The sequence below is a fragment of the Stegastes partitus genome, unplaced genomic scaffold, assembly GCF_000690725.1.
Source record: "Stegastes partitus isolate 25-593 unplaced genomic scaffold, Stegastes_partitus-1.0.2 Scaffold0, whole genome shotgun sequence".
Lineage (NCBI taxonomy): Eukaryota > Metazoa > Chordata > Actinopteri > Pomacentridae > Stegastes > Stegastes partitus.
The window spans coordinates 395,513-415,496 of record NW_007577731.1 but is presented as its reverse complement, the minus strand read 5'-3'; the positions used below and the strand labels follow the sequence as shown (position 1 = coordinate 415,496).

The following is a 19,984-nucleotide window of genomic DNA, read 5'->3' as shown; positions in this document are numbered from 1 at the left end:
CGTTATCCTGATTGGTGACATAAAATGTCATGTCGGAGTCAGAATCCAAGGCTGTCGCTATGTTAAGGCTGTTTTTATGGGTTCTGTTGGTTTTTCCTAGAAACCTGTCAGATAGCAAGGTTCTGGATTGTTAAGGGTCGGATTATCGAGTCACAGCTGTAGTTAGTTATTCTTTAACCGTGCTTGCGGCTACACAAATGCTAATAGCGGTCAGTCTAACATTCATGGTCCACAGAGGACGAATCCTACTTTAGTGAACCGGTGACTGGTTCTATAGCTCCACCATGAGGTTCATGTTCGTGGTTTTGTCATTAAATTTGTCACATACATTCGTGACCCCCTGAGGATGTCCCTTAATAACTCTGCTCATCATGTGGTGCCATCATTGGGTCAAAGGTTCCACTGCATCGGAAACATGCAAATACGATGGAAGTCGCACACAGCTGCTCCCAGCTTAGCAAAGGCTCACGTCGACTAAAACCGAGTCACAATAAACAGACGTCGCACTCGTTTGCTGCGATGCTGAGAAAGCGAACGCACACCGTAAGAGAGGAGAAGCATAAAGAGGAAAAGCATGCAGAGGACAGGAAGCAGAATTCACGGCCGTCTTCATCTCTTGGCTTTGAGCCCAAGTTCAGCTCTGTTCGATGAATTCTTAAACACACTCGAGCAGTCGAGGGGCTCAATGTCACAGCGACCCTTCATCACAAAATCAAACACGGAGGAGCGGCGGTCTCGCAAGGTGTGTTGTAATTGTGCTGTAGCCAGTTAACATAAAGCATAAAGCACATGGAGGCTTGCTGTCTGGCGGCGGCCGCATGCCGGCGCCTGCTATGCCTCCTCTGTATCTGTTAGGGGGAATAAAACCGTTTTGTTGCACCAAAATGGCTGCACATTAATATTAAACCACATTTAATATATTAGCTACTGTCAACCAGTTAATGTCAAAGTAAACACTTGGATTGTTGGTGAATCTCATCCACACGTGAACAGAGACATCAGGAGAGCTTCCTGCTGCAGCCGAAGAACCAGCGAGACTTTCTGCAAGTCATTCAATTACAAATAATGAAGCTGAAGATGTCAGCTAGCGTGAGCCTTATCAGGCGCTCTACCCTCGCAAACTTTCATATTTAAACTGAGAACTTCGGTTGTCTTTTTTTTTTCTTCATAAAGTCGGGCCTCTCTGTGACCTGCCGCGACTGTCCTTCTTAATCTCCAAGGCCACCAGACAGGAAGCTCTGTTCACGAGGCCCTTAATCTTAATGTTCCAGCGCTGGAGCGAGCGCTCGTGTCTCTGGGGTTATCAGATAGAGAGTATCCTATTACAGATGTTTCATTGAATTAGGCTGGAGACTCCTCCAAAAAACTCAGCGGCAACTTCCCAGGCCAGGCATCGCACTCCAGCCGCTCTCAGCTGCAAAACAAAGTCGTCGTGCTCGAGCTTATAAACGAGTTCAAAAATAGTCCCCACGTAATTCTGCTCCTAAAAATTATGGGCTCAATTTGCTTCCCGCTGCGGGCGTCCAACCTTCAGGGGACACATACATTTAAAAACGACTTCTCCACCTCCACTGCCAGCTCAGCACACCTAGTCTGTGGTGCTCCCAGTCTTCCCACTGCACTCGGCGCTGAACAGAATGTGCTGTGGTTCTGCCCACAGGTCTGGCTATCAGGTAGGACTGGATCATCAGAATCAACCTCCTCTGTAGATTCCCCTGAAAGCATCTGCTCCAGGTTTTTGAACTTTGAAATCCTTGTCATTGTATTTCCAGCTGTTGTCGGTGACCCTGAGCGAGCATCATTCCCATCATTCATTCTGCTCATTAAACCCCATGACAACCAGAGAGCACGAGACTCAGCATTACATTTACATCCATAGGAGGAGTCACTACAGCTGACCTATATGCCTGATTAGTTCACAGGAACACCCTGTTTCTACCAGCAGCCTGCCGTCAGCACCCACCCAGTGGACTTCAGGGAGGACAGCAGCTACATGGGTGTAAATCCTCTCATATTACCAGTACAAGAAGACATATCTCCAGTTCTGTTGGGCCCTCACGACTACAGACCGCTGACCGGCCCTGAAACAAAGAGCAGCACCAGATCGGCCCACCGTCCTCGGTGTAGATCGTATCTTGGGACGGTGATCACCTCGTTATGCAAACATGCCCTGTGAGCGACCTTAGCCCGCGATCAATACCCGCCTATAGATCAAGCGCTGTTTACAGACATCAGATCGAGTCATCGAACCACAGAGGCGCTACCTGAGCCTGGTGAGCTAGACACTTTGAGAGCTCTGGGGTTCAGTCTTTGTATCACATTTGCGTCAGTTTCTTCTGCAGCGTCCGTCAAACGTGTTGACATCCGTGGACAGAAATGCTTTGAGAGGCGGGAGTTCTTGGCAGCGAGTTGCCTCCGACGCTTCCTGTCACCACCTGTGTTGCTACGGCACCGTAAATATATACCTACTGTAAAAACAAACTAAAACGGAGCATCGGCACCGTTGGATGCGTGTCTGTTCGTGACAGATCGGTGTGGTTGCACTCGCGGCCAGGAGGTTGTAAACTCGTAAAATCAACCTGAATATTTTATGTAAACCTGCGGTCGATGTGAGAAAGTTCAAGTTGCAGCGGTGTGTGTTTCTGTGGCTCGACACTCGGACAGCCTGTTCTCGGCTGTTTGTATCTGGTGGCTAAGCGATGACACAATCTGGATGTCAGACCTCGGGTGTAGGTGTATCTGACTAGTAACTCAAGCCCGATAATCTGGTGCTGCGCTCCGAGGGAAAGTCAGCTAAACTTTCTGAGAGCTTGTCTTCGACGTAGCCTACGGGCGCTCGCCGGAGAAAGCGAGGTGAGAAACAGCGGTCTCACATCGCCTCGAAATAGAGCTTTTTGTTTCAGATAACAGTCAGAACAGGAGAGGAAGAGAATTAGATAACAGTTAAGGAGAAAAAGGAGCAAGAAACCAGGGAGGCAGGCAAGGCATGCATGCAAGTGTGTAACTGAGTTGGGGCTGGATTAGGCCTGCTCGTTATGGATCAGGGACGGGGAGTCAGCGGTGGGGAGAGATGAGGAGAAACTGCAAAGCATGCCACGTTAGATGGGTACAGTAGGAGATCTGCAAAGGATCAGTCAAGAGGAGGAGAGAGGGAGGGAGGGAGGGAGAAGCCAGAAGAGCTCAGTTAAGGAGCTTAGTTGAGGTAGGTTAGCTCTGGAGATGGGCTGCATCAGGAATGAGGGGAAAGGGGGCCAGTGACCAGAGTTAAATCCATCTACTGTAACATTAGCATTCCTCCCATCACCCCCCTCCCTCCGGCCCTCCGTCCGTCCGTCTCCGTCCCCCGGTTGTGTGTCTTTCATTCCCCCCATCTAGGCGTTTTCCAGGTAAGACTCCGTGTTCGTCCAATCTCACGCCGTACTGCCCTTCGGTTTGCTGCTGAGGAGCGTGCTCAGTGTGACGGCGCATTTGACAGAGGACACAAGTCACACACAGCACTTTGGGAAACAAGCGCCTCTTTTGTCCACTTTGGTTGAACTGGAGATGATGGGATCGGTGTGTAAACATGTAAACCAACATGCTGTTTGGATGTTTACTGGAGGACGGGAGGGAGGGAGGGGGGATGACATTCAGTCCATGTGTGCAAACAGAAACTGGAGATCGGCTCAGAACAACCCCCCGATTCAAAGGTGTCTCCGTTTAAGTGTGTAGCAGTGAAGAACATCTACCTCCCTGAGTTTAACCTGCGTACCACTCCTCATACGTAGCTAGTGCTAAATAGTAAGACACACCCAAGACCAAAGAGTCCTGAACTAGTGCAGAACGTGACTCGTCGTTTGTTCTCTCTGGGGACACTCGGACCTCGTTTTGGCGACAGAAGACAAATTGTCTTGATCTCTAGACAAAAATCTTTAGAAGCAGCTAACGTCTGTGGAAAACTGTGACAACACTGTTCAATTAATTTAGTGAAGGGAGACACATAATGAGATGGTAATGCGTGAACACAAAGAACAGAAAGGCTTTTGCTCCTCAAAAATCTTTGGAGTTGCTGCTAAAAAGACTTTTCGTGCCGTATGGATCTATAACAATTGCATAAGGACAGGGAGAGAAAAAAATGAGAGAAGACAAATTGCCCTCTGGCAGACGCGTGAAGGTGACTTGAAGGAGTTGCTCCATTTTAGCACAGATTTCCTCCTCCTCCTCCTCCTCCTCCTCCTCCTTCGCCTCCTCCTGCTCCAGCTCCTACCGGCCTAGCGCACAACAGTTAGCAAAGAGACGCTTGCTTCAAAGTGCTGCTCACACCGTTGGTCTCTGCTGAGCTCCTACAGACGCTAAACTTAGCAGAATGGTGCCACTTTCATGCCAACTTCAGGGCCTACCTAATTCTCCTTTGGCCTACTGAGTTTGGAAAAGGATCATGGGTAATTTGTGTCAGAGGGGCTGCCCCTTCTACCCACTACCACCCCCACCCTCCAACCCCACTCAGGGCAGCAGTGGCGCCAGCTCGGTGAAAAAATGGCAAGTTGTTGTTTTGTTTTTGTTTCCACGGCTAGAGAACGAGGACTCACATGGTATCCCTACGGAGCAGCATAGTGGGGAAATAGAAAGTACAACAAAACATTATACAAACACACACACACATGCACGCACACACACACACACACACAACCTACACGTGCATGCTTGCACCCGACCACAGAAACACACAGAGACATACGTACACAAATCTGCCGATCTGAACACGTTATTCTGGAACTGAAAGGCATGCACTGCTCATGGAAAGTGTGTGTCACAGGATGCATGTGTGACCAAATCCAGGAGAGCCTATCAGAGGTCCTGAGCTTCTCTCCTCATCGTCTACCTGAGTCCAGATCTCCAAACGGACACGTAGAGCTAGCCACGTGCAGCGTCTCATATTTGCGGTTCTTTTCTAGCATGAAACACGTGAAACTCCTGCCTTACATAATGGAGACCAAACGATGGCAGCAATCTCGACTTATTGCCAATTTAGACCCTGTCATGGTTTAATCGAAGGCTACGACTAAGAGAGACAGATAGTAGACCAGTGTGCAGCAGAAGCCCTGAGCTGGACTCTGTGGAGACATCATTAATGCTGTTCGAACTCGCCGTCGCGCTGTTTTGATGTTAAGGGTGAACTCTCAGCGCTGTTGCGGAGCACTGCCCTGCCTCGGTGCTCCCGAGGAGCCGGCGACAAAGGTCAGCTCATCTGGTCTCCACCGTGAGCTTCACATCCACCAGTCAGCAGCTGGAGGCGCTGAGGGTCTGAGAGGATCCAAGGTCAGGTGTGCAGAGGGGGATGGTTAGTGGCAGGTTAACATGGGGGTAGTTAAGAAGAGGGGGACAGGAGGGAAGGGGGGGGTCTTAGTAAAAGCAGGCAAGGTGAGCTGCAGGAGGACACGAAGCAGCTTCAGTCAGGGCCTGGCTGACAGAAAAAGCCCTCCTCTGATCTGATGCTTCTACGCCGTGGTGCATGCACACGAGCATCCTGGGTCGGATCGGCGCTGCTGCCGTAGATCCTCCACCCACCCCGTTCACGGCCCCCCTCCCCACCCGCTACGCAAAGATGACTTTAAGACATCAAAGCCGGCGTTAACGTCTCGTTTCCCTGAGCAAATGCAAAGTGAGAAAGAAAGAGAGAGCTCTCCATCTCTCCCTGCCTCTTTCATTTTCAGCGAGAATCATTGCTGCCCCCTTGAGACGAAGCCCGATGCGCAGTTTTGGGGGAGAAACCGGGTCGGGGGATCCTGGGGGCTGCTGTGCATTACCAAAACAAACCATTCAGCAAACAAACAATTAGACACTCATGAATTATGGACCAGCCATCTAAGATAGCGATAAAAACAAGGAGCGGGAAGTCGTGGAGCGAGCGCTGAGCTAATGTTTCTGAGGCAGAGGTGTGGGATGTGGGCGCCGTCCTGCACACGTGGACAGGGTTTACATTTAACCTATTCTGCTGGTTCCACACATTTCCGTGGACGACTGCAGGGTGAGCGACAGAAAACAAGGTAACACTGTGAAGCGTGGGACAAAACAGAGACGAAAGTGACAGAAGAAAAGGTGTCTAGTAATCCACAACGCACAACTATGCATCAGCCATTTTGTTTGTCAGTTGGTGCCCAGTAACATCCATTATTCACAGCCCCGTGTTTACCTCTCACAGACACGCACAGTCCATGCAGCAATGATCCAGGAGGATATACTGAACACCAGCAGAACAGTTCCCGGACAGATGGTCATGAGGGTCTTCATGACGAAGCGCGTGTTGAAGTTGATCTTGTTGAGGGCGCCGATGCTGCGAGACGAAGCGTCCGTGAACAGCTTGCTGTGGAGCAGCATGACCCTGCCGATCAGGTAGAGTCTCAGGAACATGGGGATAGAGAGGATGATGTCCACGTCGGCGTCGGCCACCGACGGCGTGTAGGTGAAGGCCAGCCGCGCCGTCCAAGTGAAGACGTACTGGCCCGGGATGGGATGGATGGCACACACCAGCAGCTCCAGCACGATGAAGAAGATTCGCTCATACGTCATGGCTATCCTCCAATCGTCCGCACCATTGTCGACCATAAACAGCTGAGCAGAAACAAACAGAGGTCGTCTGGGTTACATGTCGTGCTTTATTGTCCCTTTTTTCCTTCACACAGCTCTGATGTTCAACCACATGCAGCCCTAAGTGGAGACTTCATTGTAAATTCATGCTGTGTGAATAAAACCAGACGTCTAAGTTATTCATCTGATGTCACTGCGTTTATCTGCGACACCGCTCAGAGCAAACAGAAACAAACAGAACCGACAAACTGTCACACAATCAAAGAGCCCATCAGAGTCCGGATTGCAGATTAAGTGCACTGTTGACTAGGTAACAGGAAAAGGAAGTGATAACGGTCTTGAACAGAACATCCTGGTTTAGCAGAACTCATGTATTTACATGCATACGTTCCTTATAGTGAATCACATAAACAGGATATTATAGATGGTATATTTGCTCAGGTTGAACATCAGAAACCCCCCAAAAGAGGGTGATAATTAGAATAAAATAAAGTTCTAAGGTCCGACTCACCTGGATTTCCCGGGCATGGTACATTATTATAAGACCAAGCAATATAACAGTGGAAAGGCTGATAAGGCATTTCAGTGCAAATGAGTATGAAGATTCCTACAGCGAGAGAAAAAGACATGAAGAAGAGAAAAGGACATGTTAATTACCAGCGAGGATCTTTACACATCACAGCTCTATACATCATCTTATATACAGGAAGACAAAGAAAACCTGTACTTTCTGTATTTTCAGGGTCTATAATTAGCCTCAACAGATCGTAATTGTCAGTTATCACTCTAACGATTTCTGAGTTTGCTGCTTAGCAACTGAACTTAACGAGGTGGTCGAACAAAACAGTTAGAATTAAGCCGAGCGTCTTCACTGTAACTCCATATTCCAGATGTTTTAGGTTTTAAGAGAGAAACCAAGGAGCAGAAGTCAGCGTTAACTAAAGTACACCCATCATCTATGAGCTGGCGTCCAAGCAGACCAGATAATGGCCTGTTTCACACAAACAGCGCCGTCAGGATGTTGCTAAACAATGCAGCTGCAGGTGTAGGTGCACCCTGATATTATCCACGGACGCTGCTCCCCACCATCCAAACTACCAATTAATCAGAGCCCAGCGCTAACAGGGGGACTTTCCACTTAATGGTAGGTGCAGAAAAGGCAAGGCTAGCATTAGCAGGGGGCCACCACAGAGAACGTAGCTGGTGATAAATAGGCCAGCTGGATGCTGCCACTGCAGCGCTGCTATGCGTGAGTGTACATGGGGGCCATAGATCTAGGAAATGAGAACCTGCTCAAATCCCCCCCATGTTGGTAAAGTGCCAAATGATAAATCAGTTTAACCGCCGTGGCGTAAAAACGCCGCTGTGCAGCAGAGTAATGATCACAGAGCTGTTATTATAATAACGACACCAACGACAAATGACAAAACAACGAGTGGAAATATCGCTCTGATCACCGACGTGACGACGGCCGGCGCTGCTCGGCATTACTGCGTCCTTCGCTGGTCCATATTACAGGATGTATTTTTAGCTATCAACTAGATTGCTTTGCCCCTCAGGTCGGCCACATGTTCTCAAGACATTCTAATGTCTGAAATTGTTTTGAGAAGTCCCTGCTGAAATAACACTGAGTAAACCAATTAATCCACCTGCCAGAGGTTCAAGGATTTTTCAGTCCCAGAGCTCGCTGCCTCTTAACGTGTTTGCCTCCTTCAGGGCTCAGAAAACCTTGGCTGTCTGCTCTGTGATGTGACATGAGATGGAAAACGGACCATTCACGGCACATGCTAGCTGTCTGCCGCAGGAGAGGGATGCAGATCCACTCACCAGCACCGGGTCATTTCCATTTCAGCTGAGGTCAGCTTGATGAATGGACTGAACTCCACTCAGTAGCAGTCACAGACAAATCTATTGACTTTCTTAAGACCCCATAAATCATCCTATAGATTACCCACGACTTACTATATCTTACACACACACACACACACACACACACACACATACACATACACACACACACACACATTTGTAATCAAAAACATATTTAAAAAATCTGACAGACAGACCGGGGAGAAATCTATCCCTTGTGAAAGCAGTACTAAAGGGTTTGTGTGTTACAGCCCATCTACGAATGCAGTTTAGAATAGTGCTTTTAAAAAAGCTGATATGTGCCCAACAGTTGAGGTTTGAGCCAGTCAGTGGACGTACATACAACACTTCTGACAAGTTTGAACAGAAACTTCAGGCGACTCTTGAACACAGATGTGCAAACATCCTGGGAAGCAGCAGAGCTTTAAGTTTCATCTGATGTCCTGTAGCTGCAGCACCACGTGATAACGTCACGCTGAAAGAACATCCAGGTGACAAGACATTAGTCTTACAGCTGCGATGAAACGCCAAAAAAGAGTGGGTCTGTGAAAAGACAAAGTCAGAAACTACCTGGTGATAAGATAACATAACCCACTAAAAAGTCAAAGTTAGTCAGTAGCTGGAAAAAAGAAAAAACAAAAACAAAACTAAGTCAGTCACTAGTAGGTGAAAACACAACGTTAGCCACTAGCCAATAAAAAGACAAAGTTAGCCACTAGCCAGTAAAAACACAAAGTTAGCCACTAGTCAGCTGTTGTACATTTCATAACTTGGGAAAGACCAAAAAGATTGAATATTGCTCTTACATTTGTCAGTTAGAAACATCACTCCACGCTAATGCTAATGCTAATGCTAATGCTAAATAAATGACTGTTTGCTAACATGTCTGCCAGATAAATTTCATAACACCATGCTAATATGCTAAACTTGTGTGGTGTTCTTGGTAGCGGTGCTACTTGGAGTAAATGGGCTTCAACACACAAACCACCTGTAAGTTCTTCAGCTGTAACTTGGTCCAGGTGTGAACCTCACCTGTACACTGCAGTGTCAGCTCTCTAACACACAGATCAGTAGATGCTGAGGCAGAGGCTGTTCTGAGTGCAATGAATGAATGATGTTCTTCTCAAAGCGTGACCCCACTGACCCTGTGGTTGATGAGGAAGGACAGCGGCCGGTCAAGTGATTTGGTCACATGACCCTGGAACCAGACTGCGTTGCTGCTGTCCTTGTCAACTCTCCCTTTTGTTTGTACAGCGTGCTGCGTCACTGGCACTCTCATGATTGGTAGAACTAAACGATGCACTCTGAGGACTGTGGAACTGCATTCCTATGTTTTATTCTTCCTGACCTATCTGCTCATCTCTACTTATATTCGTCTCTCCCTCTCTGTCTGAATCGTTCTTCATCCCCTTTCCTCCACTATCCCACTCTCCATCTGCCACCGTGGCACCAGCAGTGGAATCAATCCTTTGGCTACGAGCCAGTCTGATGAAAAACTTGTAACAAAAGTAGGCCAACAAGAAATGACTAAATAAAACGAATAGATTAAGTAGAACGTTTAAAAGGCCAAGTCAGAGTTTTAATAGAATAAATAGAGCATTAGTCACCGTGCAGATCACATGACACTCCTGTTCATTTGCATCGGAGCAATATTCCCAGTAGCTTTGTTAGATAATGTACGTCAATGTCTGTGCTAATAATCACTCTTCATAAAGCTGACAGCTGCAAACCCCACACAGCTCAAAGCACAACAATAGCAGTGACACCACACAGCGCTCCCACTCATGCATCACACACATGCACAGCCCACCTTCGTGTAAACCCCCCATGACAGTTCCGTCTCTGTCACCATGACGACAATCCCAAACATCCCGAAGATGAGTGCGTAATCGCTGAGCCGCTTCCGCTTCTCGAACAGTGCCCTCCGGTGGCCGAGCTTGTAGCCAATGTCCCTGTTCTTCTTCTGGGGAGCCCTGCCGCCGCCGCGCCCGCTGCCCTCCCTGACCAAGCTCTCATTGGACGCCTTGCTGGGGTCTTCGCCGCCGTTGCCCTTGGACACCACCACCTCCAGGCCAGAGCTGTGCAGCGTCTGCAGGGGTTGCGTCTCCGAGTCGAGCTCCGCGAGGTTGCGGCGCGACGAGGACGCCAGGCTGCCTACTAGTGGTCTCACCACGCCGCCATTGTACTTGCAGGTGTTCATGGCTATCTGAGGGAGTCGGCCGCTGCTCTCGGAGAGGGAGGGCTTGGATCCAGCATGGCTCAGCTTCTTCTGCTCAGTAGTGGCCTGTGAAGAGGAAGTAAAGGGATGAATACAATACTATCACAACAGAACGGTGTAAAGCTGACAGTAGGTTGGAGAAACACACACACAGTTGCAGACTTTAAATAGAGCGCTGATGTGGGAGTTACATCTCTGTAGCGCTGGAGAGGCCAAAGAAAGGGAAGGATCTTGCAAAACAATTTTTGGTTATAAAAGCAGACGGATTTAGAGCTCAGCAGGACGTGTGTCCAAACATACAGGAGGAATCAAAATAGCATTAGGTCTCGTACCAAAGACCCAAACGCTGGAGCTCCTGAGGAACCGCAAAGGTTCTCACTGAGGATGCTTGAAGCTCGTGTTAACACAACTTAAGCGGTTAAAACAACATTTTTCCAACACTACAGTACATATGTATCGGCTTTTCCTTCAGGAAAAATGGCATCAAACCTGGATAGCTCCAAAACAAATGAATAATGGATGGAGCCTGATGTATAAATAAAACCATATGACCAACAGTGGGCCCTACAAAGTGCAGAAAATTGAATCTTTGCGCTGCACAAATTTAGATATGAATGATTAATGCTCGGCGTGACCCTGTTTCCTGTCAGACAAACACTCTTCCCCTGCAGGGATGAGCGCCGGGCTGCCCAAAAGAGAGGACAGCAGGAGAAAACCCTGAGATTCCTGCGGATCTGATGGGAAAACAAAGGGCTCGGAGGACAGCGCGTACTGTACACGTCGGGATGGAGAACACAAGGTTACGCATACATATTGCATCTCGGCATAAAACCACGACGCTGAACCACTAAACTGTTGAGCATATGTATTTCTAATTGCAACGAGACACGAGGATTCGTTTTGCTTTTAAATCACCTGTACGTGTTTCCGTCCTACCTAAATGCGACGAGGCGCCTCCCTCTCTCTCTCTCTCTCCTCTTTCTCCGAGTCGTGCACTGTTTCTTGGTCGGCGGCAGAGAGTTTCTGCCCCGGCAACACCGACAGAAAGCGCTCCATCCACACAGAGGCTGAGGAGCAGTCACCCCAGAAGCATCTATCTGCCCGTCTATCCGCTGCCCTTCAGAGACTTGGGCAGATTATCATAATGCGTTATGAAAACTTCACATGGAACAGTGCTTTTTCCGAAACAAGTCGGGGGTGTGTGATAGCGCTGCCGGCCCTTTTTATTAGCCTTGACAAAGCATGCCTAATGCCTTTAAATGTGCTGGTGGGAATACAGAAGGGCAGCCCTAATGGAAATTTACTAACTCTGGTCCTGTGATGCTATCGTCTTGTGCATATTGTGGCTCCATGAGAACAGGACTAAAGGTTAAGGATTAGTGCGGCCTGTAGTGTTTCTAATCCCCTTTTCTGTATTAAATTGCTTTTTAATCTGTGCCATTAGGACCCGTCTATACTTTTGAAGACGGCGCCGTGAGTGAACTTTGGGTTTGAGCGACAGAAGCAGAGCAGATGCTGATACGGCAGCAGTGCTGGAGATGCAGCGCTCTGTAACGGGACAGAATCGGAGCGGGGAGAGCCGAGTTGTGCTCATTTGATTTCAGTTCAACAAATTAAAATAACAGCAAGTTCCCCACAGATGCTGCCGGGATTAAAGTCGCTTGTTACTGATTTTACAATTAATTCTGGCAATTTGCAACCTATTGGCAGCGAGGATTAGGATCCCAACATATTTAATTGATTCGCTGCCACACAAAGTTAGAAAAGATTGGATGCAAAATATGGATTTTGTCTGCTACAGGAATCTGGTGTAAGTACGGCAGCTCGATATCAGAAACATCACAGAGGGTGAACTACAGACGTACACAGTCTGGCAGAAGGCTCGCTGGATTGATCTTCACCAGCAGCAGCACCCAAACTGTGAGAAGCTGTTTCTATAAATGTTAAAAAAAATAAATAAAATCCTCTCCAGCTTGTAAATATGGTGCTTTAGCCACAGCAGCTCAGGCTGTCAGTCTTCTGTTTAGGATCCTCGCCATAACCGGCGCTGAGCCACCAGCAAACATCGTCGCTGCTTCTGGTGTCACAACATGATGTCACTCATTCTCAGAAGAGAGTTTCCTTTGTGTGGGAGCGAAATAACTCTGAAGTCCTGCTCCCAGCTCCGAGTATTTTTAGCCTCAGTCAAACTTCCTAAGATGCTTGATGTGTAAATACGGATCCTCGACGAAGAACAAATCAGAGAGACAATCACACAGACGCAGCAGCTACTGCCACCTAAAACAAAGCTTTGTGGATGTTTGTGTGAGTCCAGCGCTGGAGAATGGAACCACTTTTAACGGCAGCTTTTCATTATTCATTTAGTAAAAGCTTTCCTACAGAGCAACGTACACGTTTCCTCCATACATGTATACGTCAGGAGCAGTGCGGGACTCAGAGGTGGGCTGAAGTCTAAGCTAAGGTTTCCATCCATCCATCCATCATCGTCCCTCTGATCAGTTTATTTCTCTTGCAGTCTGTTTTTCTTCTATTCTTTTAACCGTCTACACACCAACATTGTGCGACAGGTGAGGCCATGAAAGGAGTCACAAGCAAACAAGTGGTCTCTATGGAAACCTGGACTTTACAGGTTTGTTGTTTTCAATTAAGCAAATGGTTGAAGGTTTTTCCTTAATCAAGGGACTCAGCACAACATCTTTGAGTAACTTCTTAGTTAAGGAGGAATTTAGCCTTAAGTGTCGTACCTGAAGAGAAGACTTCAGGTGTTCTGTACAACTGGCTGCCAGCAGAACTCTAAAGGCTTTAATTACCATAACGGTAAGACCAATTAGGAATCCCTTTATGATATCTGGTAAATACAGGCCTTGAGGAAGATCACTGTCAAACTGGGGCCTTTTCTGTTTGTTGATAAATGTTCTGCAGCACCAGCTCTGGATCATGTCTAGCTTTTAAAATGGAGGCTGTTCTGACGCACCTGTACCTCCGTGTGTTCTACTTCGGTTGTACAGCCGTGTGTGTTATCCGTGCATTTCACAACAGACTGTAAAACAAGCCCATGACTCACATGGTGTCGCCTTTTTCAATACAAATTTTGTCACGTCGGAGAACATAAGAAAGTTAAGGCACAAAAAGGTGTCTGTGTTGGCTGCAGGTGTGGTTTACAGATCAGAGTGAGCTGTGAGTCGGTGTGGCTGCAGAACAGGAGGCTTCTCTCCAGACAACAACATTCCTGGACAAACACACCTGCATGTTAATGTCTGAGTTTTAACTGAACTCACATCATAAAAGCGCGTTGTAGAGTCCTACACCCTCAGACTGTCTGGGTTCATGCTGCCGTCCAGCAAGAGCTTAGGTAGAAATAAATATCATAAATCATGGTTTCTTATGGGTGAGAAAAGGCTCAGATGTTTAAGCAAACTCACTTACAGGGCGATAGATCAGAGTAGTATGGCCGTGTTGTGACAGGCCGGACACGTAAACGGAGAACATCCCAGGAAGTGTTGCTCCAATAACGTAAATGAACAGGACGGGTGATGGACGGTGCAGGGCTGCTGTTACACGCTCAGCTTTAGTTACCTGCTTCTGGTGGTCATTCGTCACGGAACCAGGTCAGGACTGACCCAGATGAGCCGGGCCGTACCATCAGTCAGGCCGTGCGGACATGTACGCTGCATTTCTACACACCAGAGAGCGGCTGTTCACCCCAGAGAGAAACTAAAAGCAGGAAGATATGTGGAACTTAGAGAATACTAAAAAACCAACGGCTGACTTTTCTGGGCTGTATAACTAAAGAGTCCTTCACAGGCTTTGCAGCGGGAGTCCTTACATCACTGTTCAAAACCTCAAAGCACTCAATCAATCCCATACTCTCACCCACTTAGCCAGCTAGCCCGGCTCCCGAGCGTTTCCCCTGCAGCCCGACTAAACAGCGCGTCGGAAGGGCACGGCGGGCCGGCGTGCCCTTGGCGTCCCCCGATGCCCCCGCGGAGGAGACGCGGCGAGGCTGCCCGGCCAGCCAACCGACCGACGGCTCAATTTCATTCTGAATAGCGCGCGGCATCCAGGCTCTATGAAATGGAGACTCATAATCAAATTGAAAAGCCTCAGTGCAGAACAGTTTAAATGAAGGCCTTGCTTCTCTCTCTCCAGCCGATCTAATAGAAAATCCTCCTCCTTCGCTGCTGCGCGGGGCTGCTGTGCGGGGCTGCTGTGCACCAGTTGTGAAGGCTTATATACTCTAAAAATGGAATTGTGCATAACAACAACAACTGTTTGTGAGTTTGAGCGTGTTGGTGCCAGTCTGTTTAATTATGTGTGTGTGTCCGTGGGCGGGTGGGCGGATGTGTGCATATGTGTGCTAACCGAACGAGCTGAGCCGGAGCCAGGCCCAGATTAGGTCGGATATCGATGTAGACGAAACAAGCAGAAACGGCATGAGGAGATCCACGTGTTGGTAGGATCTGCAGACAGACGCTGACAGGCCTGACATGAAAGGAGGAAGAGAAAGAGGAGGGGAAGAGCGACAGAAATAAGGTAGACATCTAGAAATTGAGGAAACATGAAAGGGGGAAAAGAGAAAGAGATAAATGAAAGAGAGGCGAGACAGCTCCCTGTGGGTGTCTCTGCCAGCCCCTGGAGTGATGGAGAGCTGCAGGCTACACTCTCCAGTTTGTCCCTGCACACTAGACGCTGTCACATTTCTGTGACAGGCCAGCAGGCATCAGGGCTCCTCCGTCCATCGCCGACCAGCGCAGGGATCATTACTCAGCACTGGTAGAGACAGAAGGAAACCAGTGGCCGTAAAAGGAAAGCAGTCCATCACAGCTGTCTGCGGTGCTGAGGACATAAACAACATATATCCAGTGTAAGATCTCGTTAGGGCGTCAGAAACGAACAGCACGGGCACACATATCACATCTGAGGAATAATAATTTACAAACTGTCATCTTGCAACAGTAGAGAAGGTGAGGCTCTTTGTGCCGAGCCTTATCGCCCGATACTTCACGCCGTTACATCTCTGTGAGGATGTCTGCTGGTAAATAATGGCTGCTGCCGCCGCCGCTGCTCCTGTCTGGGCTAAGCTTTTGCAAATGTCTCGAGAAGACACATCGGGGATCGGAAAGGACGCCGACGTTCAGAAGATTTCTCAGAACAGTCGGACATGTGAAGCCAGCGTGACTTCACGTGTCTGAGTGAGCGTACGGACGGCCACTTGATGTGCACTGAAGCGAGCGGCTCACATGTGTCCAGGACGACACCGGGATATGAGCGCTGGAACACATGAAAGGAGCAGCGCAGAGTGTGTTTCACTTCAAACATCTCCAGTGTTCTCATGTCTGGTCGTTGTTCAGCGTGCAGCAGCACTGAAGCTGTTGGCAGATCACATCCATCCCACCAGTCAGGGTCCTCGTGGTGTGTTTTAGCTCCAGCGGCAACAACATGTGCATTGATTTAATACTGATACAGGAGCTTTAATAGGAGCAGTCATGATGTTGTGATGCATCAGGATGAACGTGGCTTAAAAATGTGTTCAAAGTTCACAGCATAAGAGAGAATCTGTTTGTTTCTCTGTTCATCTGACCCATCACGTCAGTCAGCTCAGCTTAATAATTATGTTCATAACCATCCATCCATCATCTCTACACCTTAATCCTCACTAGGGTCATGGGGGGCGGAGCCTATCCCAGCTGACTCAGAGTGAAGGCAAGTTCACCTGCACAGGTAACCAGTCTATCACAGGGCTACACTTAGAGACAGACAACCAAGCACACTCACATTCACACCTACGGACAATTTACAATCACCAATTAACCTCAGCATGTTTCTGGACTGTGGGAGGAAGCCGGAGAACCCGGAGAGAACCCACGCTGCATGGGGAGAACATGGAGACTCCACGCAGAAAGATCCCGGGTGTCCTCACCGGGACGCCAACCGCCGACCTTCTAGCTGTGAGGCGACGGTGCTAACCACTGAGACACTTGCAGCCTTGTTGGTAACCACATCATAGGAAATCCATGCTCATAGAAAGCGGTGGTGAACTGATCCCTCTGGTTGTGCAACAGAGTGAGGAACTAAACACAAACTGTTCACTTCCAGCTCAAAATGCTCATTCTTCCAAATTTTGCAAAACATTTCCGTATTTAATTCAGTCTCTCTACAGTTTCTACTAATCACAACTGCTAAATTATTAAAATTCTAGAAATGTTAAACATAAGACAGGATAAAGATATATGTTTCAGTATTTCAGCCCAGTCTCACACCAACAAATCAAACTCTGAGATGCTGTTTCAGGCCTTTTTGATGCAGGACTCCTCAACATAGCAACCAAAAACAAAACTGATGCTGTGTGTTTAACATTTGGTGTATTTTAAGCCAAACTGTGATTTTTTTCCCCTAAACCTCGGCAAATAGTCCTGATGCATACATTTAACCACTATTTTTGTAGCAAAGGTGAAATAGTTTTAAATTTCCCTATTGACCATGTTTAACTTCCGTCTCCTGTGTTTAGCTAACGAGCATCACCACCTCTTCAGCCTCCTAACGGGGACTTTGTGGCTCTTTTCGTTTGATTTTGCAAAGCTACTAAAACTCGGGAGTCATGTGATGTCAAACTTTCCGAGTCATGTGACTCGGCTGCTGACCAGTAAAAAAAGAAAAAGCCAGAAACCACGCCGCCAGTTCACAACCTGTGTGTGAAAACATGAACCGATCTCGGAATGCTTCCAAAGCAAAGCAGCAGCTGTGACGTAGAATACACGTCTGATAACACAGCCGCCACTAAAGGCAGCCAGATGGTTGAAGGTCTGCTGGAAGTTCAGTCATCATCGATGGTCTTCATAAACTCTATGGACAATAAACTGTGACACCATCAGCTTCAGCGCTGCGGTGGCCTCGGGGATGCTGTAGCCTTCGCCGAGGCAAAGAACCAAACGTGAAATCTGGAATAACCGCGTGAACCTGTAGCAGGAAACGGGATCACATTCACTCTAACAGGAGGAGCTCGTAATTAGTCATTGTTGGAACATTATTCAACATTAAAACAAAAAAGAAGGCAAATAGATGGAAGAAAAGAATATTACAGCTATTATATGTATGAATTAACACTGTGTGATAAATGACGGGTTGTGGCTACGAAACAGAAGCTACTGAACAGGATTAAATGAGTTAATTCTGAACATTCACTCAACCTGCAACTAAACGTGACGTCAGTTTGGACAACAGAGACGATTATTGGTGTCTGTACACCTCCTTCATTCCTCTTTTCTCTTCATTCAGAGACAAAAGAATAAAAACAGCAGCTAAAAACAAGACGAGTCCTCCGTGAAGAAGAAGGACTTGGGTACGTGCCGGTGTGTTATTGTGAGGACTGATAATGTTCAGCGGAGACACAACGCTGGCATAATTAGGACCCAACAAGGTTACTCCATGTGTGTCTTCTAAACTAGGTCCTGGGGAGATTGGGGTTAGAGCTGATGGGGGGTTACTCTCCCCGTGGGACATCCGCCGCCTCATTAGGAACAATTTTAATTTCCAGCGAATTAAAAGAGGAGGTTGTTTGAAACCTGATTTCGAGATCGGGGCCATAAAGGATGATCCTGATAAAACAATTAACAAACTGAACCTGGAAGCTGGTTATCTGTGTTAGAATGACCCCTAAATGCTGCAGCGCTGGATGGTAGCTCACTGCACCTACTGAGGTGCTGAAGGGCAGCTTTTAGGGATTTCCTCTGTTTCTATTGGATCATTTCTATGCTCATTTATTCTTCCACCCCGTTAAATGTACTTAACAGCTACTAGCTGGTTTGTAGCCTCTTGTTTTACGTACAGTCGTGACTTGATAATCCGACCCTTAACAATCCTAGACCTGTTATCTGACAGGTTTTTAGGAAAAACCAACAGAACCCATAAAAACAGCCTTAGCATAGTGACAGCCTTGGATTCTGACTCCGACATGACATTTGATGTCACCAATCAGGATAACGGCGTATTATCTGACTGAACAATCCCACAGATTGGCTACGTTCACACTGCAGGACTTGATGCTCAATGAGGATTTCTTTGTGAGTTCGTTCACGTTTCCAGTTCAATGCGACTTGTATGTGATCTGCTGTGTGAACTTCATACGACCCAAAAGTGTCCCGCATGCGCAGAAGAGGACACGACGACGTCACACGCAGCGAGCGTGCTCAGTGTTTACGGAAGTAAACATGGATGGTAACGGTGGAGCGTATCTGCCACTCCCCCACCGCCACCGATGGAGGAAACAGAAGTGTGAGCGCTAACTAAACTAGCATCAGCAGCCAAGTACTGCCTGTGTGTTCTGGACACTTCCACCCCGTCAGAGCACTGCCCCGGGGTGGAAGTGTCCCCCGACCGCACCAGATATTCTGATATTCATTATTAATTGGGCTCTTAAAGTGCTATTGGGACCAGCCCTAGTAGTTATTATAACAACTATGAACAATAATTAACAACTAATGAACCTTCCAGCATCAAGCATTCAAGTTTGCTTGAAGGTTTTATAGAAACAGGACTCGTGCAACCAACAGGTCCTGGAGATAACATTCACTATGATGACAGCACAGATCTATAAACCCACTTAGAACTTATAAAAGACCTTCATTTTAACCCCAGCATTCGTCACATTTATACGTTTTTTGCAGCATCAAACTAGTCTGGTGACGGCTGTGTGTGCAGTGATTGGTCCGCTGGCAGCACGACCTGCTAAAAGCTAATTCTGCAGACTTTTATCGGTGGCAGTTTGCCAAAAATGGAAACAAACACAGGCTTAAAATAGCCCTGGCTGAAGTGGTAGCCCACAGGTATCCACCCCTAGAGAGGAGGGAGGGTGTCGGCGGCTCGGTTCTGTCTGAGGGAGGCGACCCGGTGTCACAGTGATTTATAGGAATCTGAAGGAAAGACTCCTTAACACAGCACACGCCCATTACAGCCAATCCATCACTGCATCACCACGAGCAAACTTTTGACAAAAATGGACTTGCATCAATCTCTCGGCGTGGTTTCTGACTTATGGCAGCGCTGTCTAATGAAGCAACTGGATTATTAAAGATGTGGCCATTAAATGAGCGAAGCGAGGACATCTGCAGCTCCCACTGCAGAGCAGGAATGTTCTGGAAAACCGGTGAGCGTCACTAAACCAAAGATGGACGCCAAGAAGGAAATGGCCTTTAGGATCACGCAGAGCTCTGAGAGGGCTGTAGTGGCAAGAAGATCATAAAGGACAGAGCAGGGGATGAGGTGAAGCAGTGAGGACATACAGGAGAGCATCTGAGTATGTCTAAGACTAAATATGTAGAAAGAAAAAAATAA

The 19,984-nt window shown here is 47.7% G+C and overlaps 1 protein-coding gene across 1 annotated transcript in view; it reads right to left on the bottom strand.

Moving 5' to 3' along the window:
* Window positions 1-19,984, bottom strand: part of kcnn1a (potassium intermediate/small conductance calcium-activated channel, subfamily N, member 1a) — a 49,420-nt gene that overhangs the window by 13,149 nt on the left and 16,287 nt on the right. The window contains exons 2-4 of the mRNA XM_008301530.1: window positions 10,247-10,720; window positions 7,079-7,174; window positions 6,173-6,591 (exon numbers count right to left, since the gene is read on the bottom strand). Of these exons, the coding sequence (XP_008299752.1) occupies window positions 6,173-6,591; window positions 7,079-7,174; window positions 10,247-10,720 (989 nt within the window). The remainder of the gene's footprint in view (window positions 1-6,172; window positions 6,592-7,078; window positions 7,175-10,246; window positions 10,721-19,984) is intronic.